Genomic DNA, 23,351 nt, shown 5'->3' on the forward strand with positions numbered 1-23,351 from the left:
CAGAAAAAAGGGTGAGAATCGACAACCTTAGAGACGCTAGAGATTTCTTTATTAGACATTTGAACCCCTCAGAATCAGACGTGGGAGAAGAGCTAGAGAGCAAGAGCAGGGAAGAAGTACTAGAGGAGGAAGAGAGAAGGGAAATAGAACAAGTAGGTGAAAGGAAGAAAGAGAAAGGACAATCTCAGACTCAGGTAGAAAGGGGTGTCGAAACAAGACAATCAAAAAAGAAACCTCAAGCAGAAGGCAAGTAAGGGTAATAAGGAAGACGGGATGGGGAAGAGATGCGTTTAATGTCTGTTAATATCAATGGATTGAATAGTCCAAATAAAAGGAAAAAGGTTTTCACTAAATTAATGAAAGCACGTTTGAATATAGTATGCCTCCAAGAGGTACATATAAAAAAAGATCACCTCTATTTATTGAATTATAATAAACTGAGTCAATTATATACATCCCTAGCAGAAAAAAAAAAAAAGAGGAGTAGCTATTTATGTACAAAAACATATAAAGTCGAGGCTGATTTTTGCAGACGAAGACGGGAGACTGCTGATGGTTGAGGTAGAAATATGTGATAAAAAATGTCTATTGGTCTGTATATATGCACCCAATGGAAATCAGAAAGTTTTTTTTCAGACCTTGCACTCTAAACTGGTTGAATATGATTACCCACATATCTGTGTAGTGGGAGACTTTAATGCTATAGAGGATAAAAGCAAAGATTATACATCTGGAAAGAGGAAGCAGGAAGGGGAAAAGAATATGGTAAAGAAAAGGTTGCCTTCTATCTGGCATCAAATACAAGAAGAATTTGGACTCAGAGACATTTGGAGGGAAAAGCACCCAGATGATAAACAATATAATACTTCTCCGCCAGGCACTCATCTTGGTCGCGGATAGATGCGGCGTGGTTGTCAGGGGAATTGAGTCAGGGGATACAGAAAGCAGAAATAGGCGTCAATGAGTGGGCAGACCACAACCCTCTTTGGATAACATGGGGAAGCCGGAAAATAAGGCCTAAGTGGAGATTGGATATAAGAGTTTTTAAAGATGAGTTATTCTTAAAACACTTAAAGAAAGAGATGGGGTTCTTCTTTCAGGAAAACAACAGGGAGGATGCAAGCCTTTTCAATGTATGGGACACAGCGAAGGCTGTGTTTCATGGTTTCGTGATTAATTATATGGCAGGGAAACGAAAGAAGGAAAGGGCTGAGCGCAATAAATTATTGGATGACCTGGTAAGAAGTGAGGCTATGTTACAGCAGGATCCAAGCAATATAGGACTTAAAATGAACTTGAAATTAGCACGACACCAAATTAATTTATTAGATCAACAGGATTTGGAGAAAAAAATAAGGTGGATGAAGCAAAGATACTTCGAAAGGGCAAACAAACAAGGGAGGTGGCTCACTTACCGTCTAAATAAAGAAAAGGAAAAGAATAGAATCCATAACTTGAGAGATGGGAAAGGCAATTGGATTACAGGGGAAGAAGGGAAGAAAATAATTGCACAGGAATTTTATACTAACCTATATTGTAAGGATGATAAGTCTGAGCAGGAAATAAAGAAATACTTAGAGGAATCAGACATACCCCAAATACCAGGTTTATCTAGGGAAGTATTGGATGAAGAAATTACAGAGGGGGAAATCGAAAGGGTCATGGGAAAACAAAAGACAGGGAAAACTCCCGGTACAGATGGCCTACCGATTGAATATTACAAAGCACTTTGGGAAATACTAGGTACGCATATGACTGAGTTATTTAATGGGGTGATTCGGGAGGGACAGACCCCGAAATCATGGACAGAAGCACTAATAACTCTTTTGCCAAAGGACGATAGTGACCTATCTCAGATTCAGAACTATAGGCCCATCTCGCTCCTTAATGCAGATTATAAATTATTTGCAGCAGTTTTAGCAGAGAGACTCAAAGGGTTTCTTAACCAATTTATACATGAAGACCAAAATGGCTTCTTACCAGGCAGACAGATTAGAGACAATGTAAGAATAGTTATGAATGTTTTGGAATACTATGAAACCCATATTGATAAACAATTGGCCCTGGTATTCATGGATGCACATAAGGCCTTTGATCGTGTGAACTGGAGCTTTTTAATAGGTTTACTGCAACATATGCAATTTGGAGAAAGATTTATTCGGGCAATCCGTGCAATTTACTCGAAGCAGACTGCTAAAATTTCAATTAATGGTGATGTATCCGGTCAAATTGATATTGAGAAAGGAACTAGATAAGGGTGTCCGCTTTCCCCGTTGTTATTTATTTTGTCATTAGAACCCTTACTGAGGGAAATTAGACGTAATACGGGGATAAAAGGTCTTTATATCCAAAATCAACAATATAAGGTGCAGGCTTACGCTGATGACTTAGTATTTATATTAGAAGATCCGTTGATATCGGGACCGTGTCTGACCCAGGAAATAGAAAAATATGGTAAAGTGGCGGGATTAAAAGTCAATAGGGAAAAAACTAAAATTATTGCCAAAAATCTGACAGTAAAGCAAGGGAAAGAATTAGAAGCAAATTTGGGGTTCCAAATTGTAAATAAACTAAAATATCTAGGTATTATTATATCAGCCAAATGCTCCACGATCAAAGAAGACAACTATCTGAACCTTCTCAAGAGAACAGGTCAGGATCTAGAGAAGTGGAAGAACATGCAGATATCCCTACTAGGTAGAATAGCAATTATAAAAACTTACATACTCCCGAAATGGATATACCTATTCTATACAGCACCAGCTAGATTGGATAATAATTTTTTTAAAAAACTAAATTACTATGTCCTTAAATTCATCTGGCAAAATAAAAAACCCAGAATCAAACTTAAAATGCTTCAAGAGCTTAAAGAAAGAGGAGGATTTGGTGTTCCAAAATGGGAATACTACTATCAAGCCGCAAATTTAGTCTGGATCAGGGATTGGATATTGTTGAGAAGAAGGAGGTTGTTGATCTTGGAAGGGGAGGGGCTACATCAAGGTTGGCATTATTTTCTTTGGCAAAACAGAATCCCAAAGCACAGGTGCCTTGCAGGACATTATGTGAGGAATATTCTAATTGAGTCCTGAAGGAAAATTAAGGGTAAATTTTACTCTTCAATCCCCTCTTGGCTGGTCCCACTCGAAGCTATAACGTATAGGCCTCTATATAACAAAGAAAATCATCTCTCTTACCGGGAACTTTTGGACCCCCATGGTAGTCTGAAATCAAGAAATGAGTTGGAGTTGCAGGGAAGACAACTGGATTGGTGGGCTTATGCCCAAATTTGCTCGAAATTTAAAAAAGATAGGGAACAAGATGGTATTAATTTGAATCAGCATGATCTGGACAATATCATTCTAGGAAAAGAGGACAAAATGTTATCAAGGATATATAAACTTTTAATAGACTATTGGATAGGGGATGAAATAGTTAAAGACTCTATGATTGCCTGGGGGAGAAATATTGGCTATCCAATTGATTTGACAAAATGGGAAGAAATCTGGCTTAAACATATGAAATTCCTGTGGGCAACATCATACAAAGAAAATGTGTACAAGATGCTGTATAGATGGCACCTTCCACCTGCTCGTCTTTCTAAAATGTATTCAAATCTCTCACCAAACTGTTGGAAGTGTAGGGAGATTGGCACCTATTTCCACATGTGGTGGACCTGCTCCAGGACGACTGAATTCTGGAAAATTATACAGGCATGGATCATGGAAATCACAGGTTATAACCTAATTCTGAAACCAGAGTACTATCTACTGAACATCAGGCCAGACAACATAGGCACAAATATATGGTGTCTGTGTGTATTTATCAATACATCAGCAAGAATATGTTTCGCCCAACATTGGAAGGGGAAAGACCTGCCGGCTGAAGATTTGATTTTGGAGAAAATTTTGGATTATGCGGAAGCCGACAGACTGACTAAAGCATTGAGAGATCAAAAGGACTCCGTATATCTCCAATGTTGGGACAAATGGTACGTTTGGTTGAACAACAGACGCCCAAAAAGTCAAGCATAACCAGGATTATGTTTAATATATGTTAAATCTGACTGAAGCCTACATACCGTAGAAAGTGTAAATATCATGCAAAGTTCCTGTTGCGATCATTTGTTTGACTATTTCTTTTTTTTGATGTATTGTTTTAAATAAATAAATAAAAAAAAAAACCCAACTCCATTCAGCTGTGCAGTAGATCATGAGATCTACTGCACTCCCTTTTGGTTCACACAGGCCGTCTTCCCAACCCAAATGCCAATCTTCCCCCCTCCCCATTACTATGGCAGCCGATAGCAAGCAAGCATCAAAGAGGCTGACACCTGCATTAATTTTGCATTTGTTCCACAGAATATTTTTTATATAGGTAGTCTTCAAATTTATGACTATAATGGAGCCTGCCCATCACGGTTATAAGTTGAGACTGTTGTGGATGAATCCAGAAGCGGTGCGGCGGTACTGGCTGGGAAAATGCCGGGCTCCGACAAGCTTGGCAAAATCCAGCCAGACGAACCGTTACCGGGAAGGCCTTCAGACCGAAGCTGTCCTGTAGGGACAGTGAAGAAAGAGAGGCAACTCGGTGTCTAAAGAGGGACAGGCAAGTCCCTTGGATAGCCCGAGAAACTCTCTCCGAGCTGGTGATGGGGGCGGGGGGACGGCGATCAGAGTGAATCGCCATGAAGCTGGAGCCTCTGGAGCAAGCGATGTACAGGAGGGAAGATTTGGACAGAGTGCTGGTGTTGGATGAGTGATTGGCTAACCCACAGACAATAAAAAAAAAAATTCTAAATATTTTTAACTACTAAACTATTACCAAAATTACCCCGGCGTGGAAATTGAGGTTAAATAACAGCAGGGGGAGATAGCGGATGGAAAGAGAAAGTGAGAATGACAAGCGCGCCATAGAAGAACCCGAATAAAGAATTAAAAGTGATTGACAAACAGAAATGTAAATTTGGAACTTGGATTCAATTTGGATTGGATTATAAACAGATTGGTGGTATATAATAATAATAATAATAATAATAATAATAATAATAATAATAATAATAATAATAATAATAATAATAATAATTTTATTTCTATACCGCCCTTCTCCCGAAGGACTCAGGGCGGTGTACAGCCTGTTTAAAAACACAAACAAAACAACAATATAAAATTTAATTAAATAAAGTGGCTCAGATTTAAAACCCCAATAAATTTAAATATCCCAATTTAAAAACTATTGTGTTGTTAGTCCGGCCTGGCGGAATAATAGGGTCTTCAGTGCGCAGCGAAACGCCCGGAGGTCGGAGATCTTACGAATTTCCGGGGGCAGTTCGTTCCACAGGGATGGGGCTCCCACAGAGAAGGCCCTCCCCCTGGGCGCCGCCAGTTGACATAACTTGGTTGACGGCACCCTGAGGAGACCCTCCCTGTGGGAACGGACTGGTCGGTGGGAGGCTATTGGTGGCAGAAGACGGTCTCGGAGGTACCCGGGTCCTATGCCATGGAGTGCTTTAAAGGTGGTAACTAACACCTTGAATCGCACCCGGAAGACCACTGGGAGCCAGTGCAGCTCGCGCAGGAGGGGTGTCACATGGGCACAACGAGTTGCGCCCATAACCACCCGCGCGGCCGCATTCTGGACCAGTTGGAGCCTCCGAGTGCTCTTCAAGGGGAGCCCCATGTAGAGAGCATTACAATAGTCCAACCGGGAAGTAACAAGGGCATGAGTGACCGTGCGTAGGGCGTCCCGATCCAGAAAGGGCTGCAACTGGTGAATCAGGCGAACCTGATAAAAGGCCCCCCTGGCCATGGCCGTCATATGTTCTTCTAAAGACAGCCGTGCATCCAGAAGGACACCCAGATTGCAAGCCCTCTCTGTGGGGGGCAGAGATTCACCCCCAATAGTTAGCGATGGCACCTGCTGACTATATCGGGGCGCTGGAAGCCATAGCCACTCGGTCTTGGAGGGGTTGAGTCTGAGCAAGTTCTTCCCCATCCAGACCCGCACGGCCTCCAGGCAGCGAGACATCACATCAAGGGCATCTTTGGGGTGGTCTGGGGTGGAGATGTACAGCTGAGTATCATCAGCGTACAGATGGCACTTCACCCCAAAACCACGGATGATCTCACCCAGCGGCTTCACATAAATATTGAACAGGAGGGGCGAGAGGACTGACCCTTGCGGCACCCCCCATGTGAGACGCCTCGAGGTCGACCTCTGTCCCCCTGCCAACACAAACTGCGAGCGGTCAGAGAGGAAGGAGGAGAACCACCGCAAAACAGTGCCCCCTATTCCTAACCCCCTCAACCGCTGCAGCATGATACCATGGTCGATGGTATCAAAAGCCGCTGAGAGATCTAATAGGACTAGGACAGAGGAGCAACCCCTGTCCCGAGCCCTCCAGAGATCATCCACCAACGCGACCAATGCCGTTTCTGTGCTGTATCCCCGCCTGAAGCCCGACTGGTACGGGTCTAGATAAATAGCTTCATCCAGGTGTTGGGAAAGTTGTCGTGCCACCACGCTCTCAACAACCTTCGCCACAAAACGAAGGTTGGAGACTGGACGATAGTTAGCTAATTCAGCCGGGTCCAGGGAAGGCTTCTTGAGGAGGGGCCTCACCACCGCCTCTTTCAAGGCGGCAGGAAAGGCACCCTCACTCAGAGAAGCACCTATAATCCCCTGGAGCCAGCCTCGTGTAACCTCCCGGGAGGCCAGTACCAACCAGGAGGGGCACGGGTCCAATAAACACGTGGCGGCACTAATCTTACCCAGAACTCTGTCCACATCCTCGGGAGTCACAGGATCAAACTCCTCCCAGATAACATTCTCAAGACCTGCCCCGGTCTCCTCCCGTGGACTCATCCAGTCGGAGTTCAAGCCATCCCGAATCCGAGCGACTTTATCATGCAGGAATTGCACAAAATCCTCAGCACGACCCTGCAAGGGATCTTCCCGTACTCCCCCCCGAAGAAGGGAGTGGGTCACCCTAAACAGGGCAGCTGGGCGGTTCTCTGCAGATGCGATAAGAGCGGAAAAATGGTTAGATTTTGCCGCTTTTATCGCCACTAGGTAGGTCTTGATATAAGACCTCACCTGTGTCCGGTCAGAATCGGATTGACTAGTCCTCCAAATGCTCTCTAGGCGTCTTTTCCGACGCTTCATCTCTCTCAGCTCCTCAGAGAACCAAGGAGCTAATTGAGATCGGCATCGGGTCAGAGGTCGCAAAGGCACGACGCGGTCCAAAGCTCCAGCGGCCGCCCTTTCCCAGGCGGCCACCAGTTCTTCAGTCGAGTCGTGTGTTAGAGTCTCAGGAAACGGCCCAAGCTCCGTCAGGAACCTTTCGGGATCCATCAGGCGCCTGGGACGGAACCATCTGGTTGGTTCCGTCTCCCTGCGGCGGGGGAAAGCGGTAGGAAAGTCTAAGTGAAGGAGCGAATGATCTGTCCATGACAAGGGTTTGATGTCTAGGTCCCCTCTACCAAGATCATTCAACCACTGACCAGAGATAAAAATCAGGTCCAGAGTGTGTCCCCCTATGTGAGTGGGGCCTTGAACTAACTGGGTCAGGTCCAAGGCCGTCATGGAAGCCATGAACTCCCGAGCCACCTCTGACGCCCCACCTGTGGATGGGAGGTTGAAATCCCCCATGACAATAAGTCTGGGGGTATCGACCGCCACCCCGGCAATGACGTCGAGTAGCTCGGGCAGGGTTGCTGCCACGTGGCAGGGAGCCAGGTACGTAGTCAGCAGACCCATCTGCACCCCACGGCCCCACTTCACACAAAGGGACTCACATCCGGCTATCTGAGGAACTATATAAATATAGTTTATATAAATATAAATATAGAAATATAAAGGTGAAAGATGTGAAAACTGGCTTTTTTTTCTTTTATGACTCGGTAAACACGGATGTGGATTACAAATAAAATGGCGATTTGTGAAATAGTCGAGTTGAACTGTGGATTATAGAGAGACATCTGCAGGAGAAGGAAGAGCATGACATGGAATTGTTTACTTTGAGAAAACCTTTGAAGAAATCTTGAACTTTTAAAAAGATAACTGACGAGAATTAAGGAGGATACATTTTGCCTACAAGAGGATAGACTTTGATGATTATAAAAGAGGGACCTTAATGCGACTTAAAACTGGAATAATTCAACCCAGAAAGAATAAAATGGAACAGGAACTTAATGAACTTATAAAGATGATGTGTTTGGAAATAAAAGAAATGATTATAAATTTGCATGGAAAATCGAAATCTAAAGAGGCAAAGACAGAGCTAGAATGCACTGAAGGTGAAAAAGAAATGACTAATGAAAAACAAGAAAGAGAGATGGATAATGAAGAAGACAAAGACAAAGAGACTGACTATGGAAAATTAAACAATTGTAATATTAAGTATGGACAAAAAGAAAAGAAACGAAGAAAAAGAGGGTGGAACAAGAATAATATAAAAAACTTAAATGATTACACTGAGATTTACAGTGGAAAGACAAGAAAGAGGGAAAAGAGATGGAAAATAATAAGAAACAAAGGACAAAATAAAAGATTTTATGATTTAAAATACAAAATAAACATTCTAGGATTAACAATGAAAAGACACAAAAAAGGAAAGAGAAAGGATAAACAATGGGAAATATAGGGCAGAATAGGAGAGTGCAGAATTTTAAAATACAAAAGAAAGGAGGAAGAAGGGAAAACAAAAGGCAAAGAAGGAAAAGAGGGTGGAGAAGAAAAAATATTAAAAACATAAATGATTACACTGGGATTTACAATGGAAATATAAGAAAGAGGGAAAAGGGATGGAAAATAATGGGAAATAAAGGGCAAAGATTTTACGATTTTAAGATACAAAATATTAATAATGAAAAGATACGAAAAAGGAAAAGAAAACTGGAAATAAAGGGAAAACTGTAATAAATGTCATATGCTCAATAATATTGGAGGTTTATAGAATGATAAGTTTTAACAATATGAATAAACCAGTTGGGGGAAATGTAATATTTGGAATATCTTAAACTGTATATTTGAAACATAATTAAAAAGAGAAAAGAAGACAAATTAAGAATATTTTAAGAACTATTTGGATTGGGTAAAATGAAAAAGAATTAAGATGCGCTTTATAAATATATATCTGAATAAGTGGAAATATATCGTTAAGATGTTTTGAGAAATATATTTAATGATTGAAATTGAATGTAAAACTGAATGAAATTGAAATGATAAAAATGATTTAAACATTATACTTGCAAGAAGTAAAGCAGAAAAAATATATTGGTAAAAGTAAAAAAAATAAGAGATTAGAAAAGTGTTTGAGTAAAGATTTGAAGGAAAAAAAAGAATAAGATGAAATATATTGTTAATAATTAAAAAGATAAGGGATCAGGGCTGGACTCCACAATGGAAAACATTAAATTGAAAATGAATACAGCAGTAGAGAGAGATGAAGGAATTGAAAGGGAGGAGGAAGGAGAGAGAGGGATGGAAGAGTAGGGAGGAAAGAAGGGAAGGGAAAGTAGAGTAGGAGAGAAGGTAAGACAGGAAGGAAGAGAGGAGAAGGAGAAGGGAAGGGGAAGTAGAGAAGAGAAGAAGAAGGTGGGGAAAGAAAGTTGGAAGGAAAAGAGGGAGAGGCTAGGTTTGAGGAAAAAGATTGCTGTACAAAAAAAAAAGATGAAGTGGAAGAAAGGCAGCTCTGAACAAATAAATATAAATATATTAAGAAAAAAATGATTTGTTTAAGAATAAAAGAGGACAAATATGTATAAACAGTAAAGTTAGAATTTAGGGATAAATGATGAAGTTGTTTATATATGCAAGTATAGGAATACTGAGGTATATTCAAAAAAAGGAAAGGAGGAAGACGATATTGACAAAAATTGTAATTGAGTAAAATGTACCGTATTTTCCGGAGTATAAAACGACTGGGCATATAAGACGACCCCCGAATTTTCCTGTTAAAATATAGGGTTTGGGCTATAATCGCCATATAAGACTACCCCTCTTCCAACGCACACCAAATAAAAATTAAAAAACATCAACTGGCTCACCCACAATGTAAAAGCAGCTGTGCTAGACCCAAAGTGGCCCCTGCAACAAGCAGGAACCTCACACAGCCACAAAAAGCCCCAAAAAACAACTTTCACACTTTACACACACAAAATTCCACATACAGCTTTGTGAGATTTTGTGTGTTTGTGTAGTTAGAGTGAAACACTACAAAAACATTAAATCTCAGAAAGCTGCACAAATATTATTTTATTTTATTTTATTTTTATTTTTATATGAAAGCTAAATTTAAAACTTCCTAAACTTTAAATGGCTACGTCTAAAAAAGAATAACTAAAAAAAACCCCAATTAACTATTTTTTTAAAAGATCCTAAAGGGGAAAAATACTTACCCAATAGAACAGGGATCTCCAATCTTGGCAACTTTAAGACTTGTAGATTTCAACTCCCAGAATTCCTCAGCCAGCTTTGTTTTGCTGGCTGAGGAATTCTGGGAGTTGAAGTCCACAACTCCCTGCTTGATTGCAGGCAGGGAGTTGCTTGCTGATGGAATGGATTCAGGCAAGCGAAGCAAGGCAAGCGAAGCAAGGCAAGCAGCTAAGGTAAGCAAGCTGGAGGGGGAAAAGTTTTTTCCTTCTCCATGGCTTTGGCGATCCCAACTGAGTTGCCTGATTAGCAGATCATCAGGGCTTGGATCACCAGAGCCATGTGAAAGGAGAAAACTTTTTCCCTTCTCCATGGCTCTGGCGATCCCGGCTGAGTTGCCTGATTAGCAGATCGTCAGGGCTTGGATCGCCAGAGCCATGTGAAAGGAGAAAACTTTTTCCCTTCTCCATGGCTCTGGCGATCCCAACTGAGTTGCCTGATTAGCAGATCGTCAGGGCTTGGATCGCCAGAGCCATGTGAAAGGAGAAAACTTTTTCCCTTCTCCATGGCTCTGGCGATCCCAGCTGAGTTGCCTGATTAGCAGATCGTCAGGGCTTGGATCGTCAGAGCCATGTGAAAGGAGAAAAGTTTTTCCCTTCTCCATGGCTCTGGCGATCCCAGCTGAGTTGCTTGATTAGCAGATCGTCAGGGCTTGGATCGTCAGAGCCATTTAAGGCTCATCAGAGCCTTTCGGGCTGGTCTACCTGGTTACAGGAGAACAACACCCAGCGTATAAGACGACCCCCGACTTTTGAGAAGATTTTCATGTGTTAAAAAGTCGTCTTATATGCCGGAATATACGGTATTTGAATTTGACTAATTGTATAAGAAATGACCAACACTGTTCAAAAAAAAAAAGAAAGAAAGATGTGGGTGAAGGTGGGAGAGAAAAGAAAAAAAACAATAAAACTTGTTAAAAAAAAAAGAGACACTTGTAAATTTGGTTACCCATATGACTGACTCAATTTTACAACCTTTTTTTGTGGCAGTTGTTAAGTGATCATTACATGTATCAATTGCTTGCTATGGGCCAGTTTTGCTGAAAACTGGAAGTAAATGCTAATTTTTGTCATAAAGTGCAGTCATGGGACCATGGAATGCTGCAAACATCCATAAATGAGGACTGGTTGTGAGGGCCCGACATGCAGTCATGAGACTGTGGGGGTAGCCATCAGAACTTAGTAGTAGTAAGTGACCAGTCATAAATCAAGGACCACTATATCCGTGATGGTGAACCTATGGCACGTGTGCCACAGGTGGCACGCGGAGCCATATCTGTGGGCACATGAGCGTTGCCCTTGCTCAGCTGCAGCATGCATGTGTGTGCCAGCCAGTTGATTCTCGGGCCTTCCGGGCCTACCGGAAGTCGGGAAATAGGCCATTCCGGCCTCCAGAGAGCCTCCAGGGGGTGGGGAAGGCCATTTTCGCCCTCCCCAGGCTCCTAGAAAGCCTCTGGAGCAGGGGTGAGTTCTAAAATTTTTTACTACCGTTTCTGTGGGCGTGGCTTATTTTATGGGTGTGGCTTGGTGGGGGTAATGTGACAGGGTGGGCGTGGCCAACTTTTTTTTTTTTTTACTTTTAAAAGCATTTTTTCTATAACCTTAAGAGGTTGCAGAAAAAAATGCTTTTAAAAGCCTCTGACGACCAGGCAACTCAGCTGGGACCAGAGGCTTTTAAAGGCATTTTTTTCCCCTACAACCTCTTCAGCCAAAGAGGTTGGAGAAAAAATGCTTTTAAAAGCCTTTGACGATCCCAGCTGAGCCGCGCGATCATCAGAGGCTTTTTTTTTTTTTTTTTACTTTTAAAAGCATTTTTTCGGCTGAAGAGGTTGTAGAAGAAAAGCTTTTAAAAGTAAAAAAAAAAGCCTCTGATGAGGTGGGCAGGGTAAGCGAGCGGCGACCGGGCCAGGGACCGGTTTGGGGGCGTGGCCAGCCAATGTTATTACTGGTTCTCCAAACTACTACAATTTTTTACTACTGGTTCTTGCGAACTGGTGCTAACCGGGAGCAACCCACCACTGCTCTGGAGCCTGGGGAGGGCGAAAAATGGGCCTACCGGGCCCACGTGGCATTGCGTGCAAAAAGGGGGAGCACAGGGGGTGGGGTGCATTGAGTTATGGGTGTGGGCATGCGTGCGCGCAACCCCACCACCACTCCACCCGCTTTTGGCACACGACAGCAAAAAAGTTAGCCATCACTGACCTATATCATTCTTGACTAATACAGGCAAGCCTTTTATTTTTTAACTTTTAAAATCTTTTTTCTCTTTTGCAAATAACTTCTCCTTCCTAAATAAACTACGTTCATTTGTGGCTAGGTCTGGTCACTTTGTAAATGTTAATGTAATCCTCAAATTCTATTTCTGCATTTCAAAAATTAAAGGTAGGAGCAGAGAAAGAAGAGGAAATACCAAAGTGCTGCACATCTTGAAGAAGCACAGCAGGGACAAACCAGATCAGAAAGAACCACAGACAGGGCACTAGACTCTAGTTATACGTTGAGTTTTTATAGGAAACAATTCTAAATATGCAAGCAATATACTTTAAGAAATGTGCCAGCTTCTCCTCCCACCTTCATGGAAATTTTGAATTTTTGCAGCTGTTCAGCACAAAAAAGGTCCTTTTTCCATCCTGCTTAGAAAAATATAGAGGAATCCACTAAGGAAAATGGTGCCTGTTTTTTTAGCAATGCTCACGTGCTGCAGTTGAAGCCCCCTGACAATTGAACGGGAACACAAGATGAAAGATAAGACACAGATAAGTATCACCACCACATCAAAGAACATCCGGAAACGGTTGTCTCCTGCAAAAAAGAAAACAAGGCAAAGTTGGGTATCTGCAATGAAACAGCAAGCTACAGAGAACAGAAAGTTAACACTTCTTCTTACAGAAATGCCATCCATATAGGCTTGACAAAAGTAGTCAGGAAAGAGCAAACATGTAGCATCAGTAATACCAAAATGGCAGGTGGAACAAACCACACAAGATTTTAAGGTTTTTTAAAATTTTAAACCAAAGGATGCAGTTGCTTAACCAAAAGAGAGCATGGATAATAGTGGAAATGTACATGGAAGAGAAAACTTCCATTGTAAGCTGCCCTGAGTCTCCGGAGAAGGGCGGCATATAAATTAAATTAAAAAAAAAAAAAAACAGTCTTACCTGAAGGGTTAGGCTAGCAAAATTGACTAAAAGTATTGTTTTGTTCTCCAAAAATGGAAATTACTGAGTTGTAGCCATAAAAAGGTCTGACTCAGTATAATGCCCACTGACAGTGGGATGTGTACCTCCAAGCCATGAAGCAATAAGACTTTATTCAAAAAAACCTCTACCTCAACTCAGGAAATCTCCCCAATTATAGCACAGACTCAGATTTCCATTTCAATCAGGCTTTCATCCAGGATATGGAACTGAAACAGCTGTGGATGCCTTAGTATGTGACTTTATACCATGAATTAAATGTAGAGAGAGCCCTGCTAGTTCTTTTGGACTTCTTAGCAGTTTTCAAGTTTTATCAATTATAGTACTCTTCTGGATTGCCAGAAGGATCTAACCCAAAAGGGAATTGCTTGATTGTGGTACTGCATCTTTTACTAGGCCATATCCAAAAGATAATGTGGAAGACTACTGCTTAAGACTTAATCATTGTCTGTTCCAGAGGATTCCATTTTATCTCCATTTTATTCTACTCAACATCTGCAGGAAGCTGCTTAGAGAGGTCATCTGTCAGGCGTGCCTCTGTTCAAAACTCAAGAAAGAAAAACCCCAACTCCATGTTTGTAGAGAAAGGTACTTTTACTGAGTATGAACTGAATGCAGCAAAAGAAAAGCAAAGTCTGAGGCAATAGGCGCAAAAATCACATATTGAAAGCATCCCCAAATCCCTCCCCCCAAGCACCCAGGTTGAGTGTCCAATCCACATCTCCCCAAGGTGTCATGTGGGGTACTTCTTCAGGCGGCCCCATCCATCTGGTATGGCGGAGCAGTTGACCTTGACACTTACCAGCACTCTGCAGCTGCTATGAAGACAGTGAGAATTTTCCTCCCTTTTTTGAGACATCTCCACCAGCTCACTTCCCCCTCTCCCAAATACCAGCAATGCCTCCCCCCTCCTGTTACAATGGTAGCCAAAAGCAAGCAAGCATCACAGAGGCTGACATTCGTATGCTGATCACTAAACAGGATCTGAGACTGAGATTCAACCTTTTTGTTGATTTTTTTTTTCCTGAAAGCACATGTTCAGTTTGCAAGTGCTTCTTGATCTCAGCAATCATTAATAGTCATGACAAGGTCGGCTTCCGGTTTGGTTTCTGCCGCCGCCGGACGGTCTTTCGGGACCGCCAGCCTCGTCGCCTGTAAAGAGCCGTCTCTACAGCTGAGAGACGGCTCGAAAAACTCCGTCTCCTTAAGGAGACGTGAGATAGAGCCGGCGAGGACAGGTAGAGTCCTCTGCGAACTCCCCAGAGTTTTTTTTTTACTCTTGGGAAGGAAGCAGAATGTGGCTCCCTATTCAGCTCGCCGCTGCTCCGGGCGTCGGAGGAAATCTGCTTCCTGCAGAGCCAGGCGAAGGGACCAATCCAATCAACTAAATCTAACAGATTGTCCGAACAAATAGGATGAAATCTTGACTTGGGACCCCAAATCGCAAGTATTTCTAACAAATCTTATGAGCGATTTTAAAAGTGAAGGAAAAAAGTTTTTAAAATGGTGACTGGCTGAGGCTTGAGAAGAAGAAAGCTGAAAGCGAAAGTCCTTCCGTTTGAATAGCTTAATACGCTACAAAGTATCTAGTGCTGGCTAGAACTGAAGAGAAAAATCTCTATTTTAAGTTTCTTTCTTCCTGGAGACTTGATACTGATATTGCTTGGAGAAAAGTCCTTTTCTCTTTTTAAGAAAAAAAAAAAAAAGAATCTGTTTGTGGGGCAGGATGGCGTAGAAACAGACAAAGCCAGACAATCAAGCCGGGGGGGGGGGGTGTCCCCCATTTACAAATCATATGAGCAAGTTTTAAGCCTGCAGACTCAGAATGGCTTGAAAGATTTAAAGAAATTTGTTTTGGAGGAGATGGCAAGATATGATGAGATTGTGAACCAGAATCTTGAAAACTTCAGGCCGGTAATTAAAGAGTTGGTGCAACTAAAGTATGGTAATTTGAAACAAAAGATTGTAACAGTTGTCAAAACTTTTTCAGAAATAGTTATAAAGATGGATAAAGATACTAATTTATTAGAGTCTAAAATGAAGGAAGTTGATGACAAGATTTATAATTTGGACAATAAAATACAAAGAATTGAAAATGATTTGATAAATATTCAAGAAAATAGCTCAGAAGTAAAGCCTAAAATACAGAAAGCTGACCACAAGACTTACAATGTAGATAATATAAAACAAAGGATTGAAAGAGAAGTTACAGTGATGCAATACAGGTCCATGGAGTTTGCGGTCAGAATGAGGGGATTACAGGAAAATAATAGAGATGACCTGAGAAAGATGTCTGCTGAAGTTCTGGCTGTGATTTTAAAGGTTAGTCTACAGAGTAAATTCTTGGGTTGCGAAGCAAAGACAGTTGCCTAGAGATGTGGTGATTTACTTTACAGATAAAGGAATAAGAAATGATATTGTGCAAAAGTCTTTTAACTCCACTCTAGAAATGTATGGAAGGAAGATTTGGATATATAAAGAGCTGCCGTCCAAGATGTTAAAAGATAGAAAGGAATTCGGATTTTTGGTGACTGAGCTAAAAAAAACAAAACATCCCATTTAGGTGGGATGTTCCAGTTGGTATAATATTGAGATATCAAGGAGAAAGATATCAATTAGACATTGTTGAAAAGGCGGAAGAATTTTACTACAAGGTTTTTAAAATGGACCCAACATCTCCACGTATGTCATCAGTATCAGGAATACAGGAGGGGAATAAAGAAAAGAATGAACAAGAGACTGAAACCCAGGCTAAGCAGTTGGAGATGGAGGTTATGGAAAAACAACAAGATACAGAGGTTCTTTTAGATGAGCCGCTTCTGGATTCTCCTTCAGAGGTTATAGCTGGATTACCTACAGACATAAGAGGGGCTTCTTTGGATTTTAATGAGATGTCTTATCAAGTTACGGACCAGCATGGAATTCAATCAGCTGATACACAAGTCCTAGAGAGACAACTAGGATGGAGATCTAAACCACAGAAAGCTAAGAAAAGAAGAAGCAGGTCTAACAAAACTAAAAAATTTTAAACTGAACAACAGCTTAATGCCAGTTACTGAAGAGTTGATTAAATATAATAAGCGGGACTTATAGATGGCTGACATATGATATATGATATATGAAAATATAATTGAGGCAAATTATTGACTTTCATTATCTTGAGAAGAATAACAGATCTCTGCAGCGCTGGTGCTTTTGGGTTGTGGAAGAAGGCCTCTGAGTGAGTGGATTGGAACTTTCTATTTTGGACTCTTTGAAAAATGGATTACGTATTTGCTGAGTTATGTGGCAAGAGAATTATGGGACTGGGGCATGCAGAAGATCTGGCTGTTATCCCAATTCGCTGGTTGGAATCAACAATCTAGATACAAGATACTACAGAAGATACCATATGGAATATATATATATATATATATATATATATATATATATTTATTTATTTATTTATTTATTTATTTATTTATTTATTTATTTATTTATTATTTATTTATTTATTTATTTATTTATCTATTTATTTATTTATTTATTTATTTATTTATTTATTTATTTATTATATTTCTATACCGCCTTTCTCCCGTAGGACTCAAGGCGGTGTACAGTCAAGAAAAATATAGACACACAAACATCATAAAATTGCTAATTAAAATTATTACTTAGTTTGGTCAATTAAATAAAACCCAAAAAATAAAATAAAATAAAATAAATATAAAGTCACTCGGGTGGTTTTTTATATACGAAAACATTTATTATTGAGGAGGGCAGACGGTAATGGAAGATACTGAGTATGCTGTTGGTAGCTGAAGCTGATGTTACCCTAATATGGGTGATGGAACTAATAATCTAGTTGAAAGACGTTACAGAAGATACTATATGGATTATAATTTTAAAGTCATTTGAGGACTCACATATGGAAATATTTTTGTTAGTTGTGTGGTGTGGGCAGAAGAACAGAGATATTAATATTATGTAAGGTAGACCTGTAGGAAAATGGGTGGAGATGGGTTAGGTTATTGACTGTTTAGTTTAGGAAAAGGGATGTCATGTTATGTTTAGATATAAATATACGTAAAAGATTTGGATTAGGAGATATATGCATGTGGGAAGAAATGGGTAGATTATGAGTCGAATAAACGTTAAATTAGGATTTATTACATAGTTTTATAGTTGAAGGTTGCTTTGAAATGTATAGTTTAGGGGGGAAATAATAATGTTAGAAAGAAATGGTTAGCATGTGGGGGGTGGTGTAAAAGGATGGTAAAGTATTATATAATTTGATATCAATCTGGAGTTAATTTTTGGAGAAGCCATGGGGGGTGGGGAGGGTGAGGGGGGGTTAGGGAGGAGGAGGGGTGGAAAGGGAGAAAAATCTGTATTTGTAAAACTTTTTCAAAAAAAAAAAATAGTCATGACAAGGTCAGCCTTTGATTTTACACCATATCATTATCTATGTTAACAGTCCAGGAAATAGAAACAAAATTGACCTACGCAAAACAAAGACATTTTGAGTTTGCAAATAAACCAGGTAGATGGTTGGCATATAAATTAAGAAAAGAAAGGGAAAAGACAATGATTGGAAAAATCTGTGAAGGCAATAGTGTAATAACAGATAATGAACTTATTAAAAAGTCATTTCATGATTTCTATTCAAATTTGTATAAAAGACAGTAGATAGATAGATATGTCAAAAATAGACGAATATTTTTTAAGACACCAGTTGCCTAAACTATCACAAACCCAGAGAAAACCTATGAACAACCAGGTAACTGCCTTTGAGATACCAGAAGCCATTAAAAAAATGAGGCGAGGCAAAGCCCCAGGCCCAGCAGGCTTTCTGCCGAAAAGCCAGCTAAGAGATAATGTGAGGACTGTCTTAAATTTTATTTATTTATTTATTTATTTATTTATTTATTTATTTATTTATTTATTTATTTATTTATTCATTTATTCATTTATTCATTTATTCATTTATTCATTTATTCATTTATTTATTCATTCATTCATTCATTCATTCATTCATTCATTCATTTATTTATTTATTTATTTATTTATTTATTTATTTATTTATTTATCACATTTCTATACCGCCCTACTCCCGAAGGACTCAGGGCGGTGAACAGCCAAGATAAAATACAGATAATACAAATATTAAAAATCCCTTAAAATTATTAAATATTTTGGCCGAAACACAGATTAAAACACCCAATTTATAAAATCACAAATTAAAAAATTTAAAAAAGGAGAGTTATTATTGAATACTTACAGTATTATAATGAGAGGCTGCTTTAATATTTTTAGATCCGGCCCGCGGGCCTTGAATTTGACTCCCTTGCTTTATAAAATAAGATTTATTGTCACTTTTTTCTGTGAATGCAGTAGCACACATTAAAAAATAGAATTCTGATGCCCATCCTCAAAAGAAAATACATATATATATATTCCCATACCCATACATGTATACACACACACACACACACACACACAAATATACCCTGTTTCCCCCAAAATAAGACATCCCCTGATAATAAGCCCAATCAGGCTTTTGAGTGCATGGCAATAAGGCCAAGCACTTATTTTAGGGTTCAAAAAAATATAAGACAGGGTCTTATTTTTGGGGAAACATGCTATATATACACACACACATATATCGGTACATATACATACCCATACATATTAATCACAATCCATTTTGAATATATAGTAGAAAAAAGAATCTTGAGAGTTAACAAGGTTGATACTATATGGTGTAAAGCTATTACCAAATCTAGTTGTTCTGTTTTGGAAACTGCAAAACCTCCTCCCAGAATGTAACAAAAAAACTGGTAATGTCAGAGATGCTGGTGTAGCATCTCTGACAATACTACAGACCCTGCTCAAGCATCGCTTATATGCTATGTCCTGAATAGAAGGAAGTGAACTTCCAATGATCTTTTCTGTCATCCTCATCACTCTCTGCACAGCCTTCCAATGCGAAACAGTAATGCCTCCAAACCACACAATAATGCAATATGACAGGATGCTTTCAATCGTCCCTTTACAAAAAGTGGTAGAGGGGAAGGAAGATGTGCTCTTCTCACACAATGCAGAAAATGCAGACGCTGCTGTACCCGCTTCACCAAGTGTCTCACTGTTGAGGGACCAAGTTAACCTGCTCTATATGCTCTACATTTCTTGAAAACTGTGCAGAAGTTGCAGCTGGTGGAAAATGTAGCAGCCTTTGTATGAACTAACTTTAACTGCTTCTGCCCCTTCCAGCCCCACTCTCTCTAACATAAAATATTCTCATCTGAATGGTACCTGGCAGGTTCAGAATGCTATAGTATGAACTGAAATTAATAAGTGGGTCTGGGAGAGGAATAAGCAGTTGGGAGATAGGCAGGAAAAGAGACAGAGAGGCAGATAAGCTATCTGGTTATCTTGCTTTAAGACAGTAATTACAAGTAAACTATCAAATATAATAATGCCATCATGTAAGCCTTTGACTCATTTGGAAAATACATTACATTTTTACTCATCCTACTTCTTCAAAGAAAAGCTTAGAATTTGAAAAAGTGCAGAAAAAGGATACCAAATGAATTATAAAAATAAACATCATTATACTGAAAATCTTAAGAACTTGTATCCTTAAAATTTAGAAATAACTAATGGTGAATGCATGATGAATATTTAGAAATAATTAACACATATTGTCTCTGCACATTAGGATCAGAGCATGAAGCTAAGTACTAATGAAAGTATTTCTTTGTGCATTGCATATGAAACTGATGGAATTATCACCTTATTAAGAGCAACTGCTGCAAACAATACATCAAGTAAAAAATGCCGTAATATGAGCCACAATTTAATGAATGAGTGACAGTCCTAATCATTGGCATCAATGGGGGAATATAATGTACTGAGTGAGTAACCACAAATATCTTTTAACAATTTCCTTTTAGAAAGAGAAGCAACCACAGGGAAGTCCAGAAACGAAGCACTTCTAAATTATATAGTTTTATATTCATTGCCTAAGTATGCGGTTGAGTACAATGCCCCTTATGAAACAAGCTTATACTTGTGCCATGTTCATCCCCCTGTAACTCACTGGTACCTTTTCCAGAGATACTTGGGTTTTTGCATTCTTGAATGTCAACTTTGTTATCCAAACGGATCTTCACTCTGCCACTGTGTGCTTTATTGTCAAATGTAATCTGGGGAAAAATGAAGAGAAGAAAAGAATAAAAGCAGCATCTTCAGCTCTACTACCATATATAGCATGTGAATGGGGAATCCGTAAACATGAATTGAAAAGCAAAGATGGAGGCACTTGGCTACTCACTGTTATAGAAAACGTGTAGCAGTCTGGAATTTCATTGTTGATTATTGTTTGGATGTTGATGGCTTTTAGCTTGAAGTCAATTGTGACATTAATGAGCCTGCCGGAAACAAGATGTGGAGAGTTAACTGTATCACAATCTCCCACAACGTCTCACAAGTACACAAATATAACAGAATGAGAAAAATGACTAGATCTCAACACTGAAATTGTACAAAATATGAGACAATAACTTCTTCTTCTTCTTGTGCCATGTCAGTCATCGGACATTGGTGATCATGTTGGCAATCCTATTTTTGTCAACAGGCGTATGAAAAAGTGCTGAGTTTTGTCCAAACCAGTTCCTTAGGTTTTGAAGCCATGATGTTCTTCTTCTGCCTGGCCTCATTTGCCTTCAATTTTTCCCTGGAGGATTAAGTGAAGGATGCTGTATTTTCTGGGTGTCGCATCACATGTCCAAAATACTCTAAATTTCGCTTTTTAACTGCATCCTTCAAATATGACAGAAAGACATAGACAGACAGCTATCTACAGTCACGCGAAAAAGAAAGTACACCTTCTTCAAGTTCTATGTTTTTACATATTGGGACATAATCTGATATTCATTTTAGTTTTCTTATTGTAAAGTAAATGATGTTATGGTGTAATATGTCATGTGTTGTTGTTCATCTGAGGTTGTATTTACTTTTTAAGAACCACTAAGGACCAGATGATTTTTACTATGTCCTGATAGATAAAACTATCGAACTCAAAGAGGGTGTACTTTCTTTTTCACATGACTATAGATATGAAGTTATAGGAATCAAATTATTTTGGTTCAAAGCAGTAATGAATATAAAAAGGAATACCTGCACCATATGCACAGAAAGATTTAGATGTAATCTTCAGGTTCAACAGTTAGAGTAAACATAAGGTGTTTGTCAGCCCTAAAGAGTTGCTACAAATACCAATAAAATATAATAATTTACTTGTAAAACTTAAGAGTAAAGTTTTTGTAGCTGCGGTCCAATGCTAGATCTGGATGTTTCCTTCTGAGCTCAGATGGAGGAGGGATCTTCTCTGGGGGATCCACACCAAGGCATTCTGTATAAAAAGGAGACATTGTCTCGTGCTTTAGATTCTTCCACATTTGGATGAAAATGTGGGGAGCGAGTAGTGTCAGTTGTATTTCTGCACATCAAATTGGATTTGTGCCACCAAGCTGCTATTTATTCTTCATTGCACACTACATAGAAAACATACCTATAAAAATGGCAAGACAAAAGACAGCTTCCCTTATTTTCTACCACAAGTCAACATGAGTAAAGAGGTTGAGAAACCTGAGACATGGGTAGAACCCAGGAAAGTAAAGGCTGTTAGAGAAGCTTCCTGATTCTACAGAGAACTTGCATCATATTGAAGCATAATAAAATATTGTTTTAAGGGCTCATAAACAAGAAGGAAAACCATTTATTTTATATTATTCATCTAATTTGCACCCCATCTTTTTATTTAATTAGCATTCAATTTGGCTAACAAAATTATAAAAATATAAAAGATTAGCAACATGAAAATTAACACTGAAATCAATTGACAATGAAATATTAAATGAAAAGGAGTAGGAGCCAAATATCTCTCCTAAGAGTGTGTGTTCCACAGTCTAGACGCAATGTAAGAAAAGACCTCTCTTGCTTACTGGATAGAAAATGTCTAATAGCAAGAACATCTTCAGAATGACCTCACCTGAAGATCGCAAGAGCTGGAAGTTAGCAAGGGAAAGGGCCATTTCCATATCCAAGATTGAAGAGTGGATACAAGAGCTAAGGTTCAGGGAAGATATTTGCTTACCTGTGATGACCTTGGGATCAATGTTGAAAGTATCATTGGCTGGGTCAATTCTTCCCTTGCGGTAATATTGCTGGCAGAGCATGAGGGCTGATTGGTTAGCATTGTCTGGGTGAACATAGGCATAGCGTCCAATTGTCTCACTTGGAATGGCCAAATACTGTAAGGGGAAATTACCATCACCAAAATGAGGCCTATTAATTCCAGATCATCCATATGCCCTGTCCCCCTTCTACTGCATTTGAACCTCACATTTTCCACTGCATGGAAGATATGGTCATAGACATCTGCTTGTGTATAAACTGCATGGGTATCATCTGACCCATCTTTATAGTTCTTCAGGAAGAGATGCTTAAATGTAATAGTGTTCTCCTCTTTGAATGTTACCACCATCTGATTGCTGAGCCCAAAGAGAATGAGCTGTAGAAGAGAAGGCAAACCAAGCTGAATAAAATCAAAAAACCACAAAACCTTAAAAATTGCCAAAAATGTGATCCTTCTGGTAAGTAAGTTCACAGCATCATCACCAATGTCCTCTGCACCCTTAGAAGGCCAGAGAAAGTCCAGTCCTTGGCTGCAGGAAAGATG

The 23,351-nt window shown here is 39.6% G+C and overlaps 1 protein-coding gene across 1 annotated transcript in view; it reads right to left on the bottom strand.

The window, feature by feature from the left end:
- The window catches only part of MCOLN1 (mucolipin TRP cation channel 1), a 37,502-nt gene that overhangs the window by 7,369 nt on the left and 6,782 nt on the right, over positions 1-23,351 (bottom strand). Inside the window, exons 4-9 of the mRNA XM_034437827.3 lie at positions 23,016-23,183; positions 22,767-22,923; positions 21,908-22,022; positions 20,943-21,039; positions 20,715-20,814; positions 13,126-13,232 (exon numbers count right to left, since the gene is read on the bottom strand). Coding sequence (XP_034293718.2) covers positions 13,126-13,232; positions 20,715-20,814; positions 20,943-21,039; positions 21,908-22,022; positions 22,767-22,923; positions 23,016-23,183 — 744 coding nt within the window. The remainder of the gene's footprint in view (positions 1-13,125; positions 13,233-20,714; positions 20,815-20,942; positions 21,040-21,907; positions 22,023-22,766; positions 22,924-23,015; positions 23,184-23,351) is intronic.

This window comes from Pantherophis guttatus, chromosome 2 (genome assembly GCF_059756535.1).
Source record: "Pantherophis guttatus breed Tessera chromosome 2, ASM5975653v1, whole genome shotgun sequence".
NCBI classification, from domain to species: Eukaryota; Metazoa; Chordata; class Lepidosauria; order Squamata; family Colubridae; genus Pantherophis; species Pantherophis guttatus.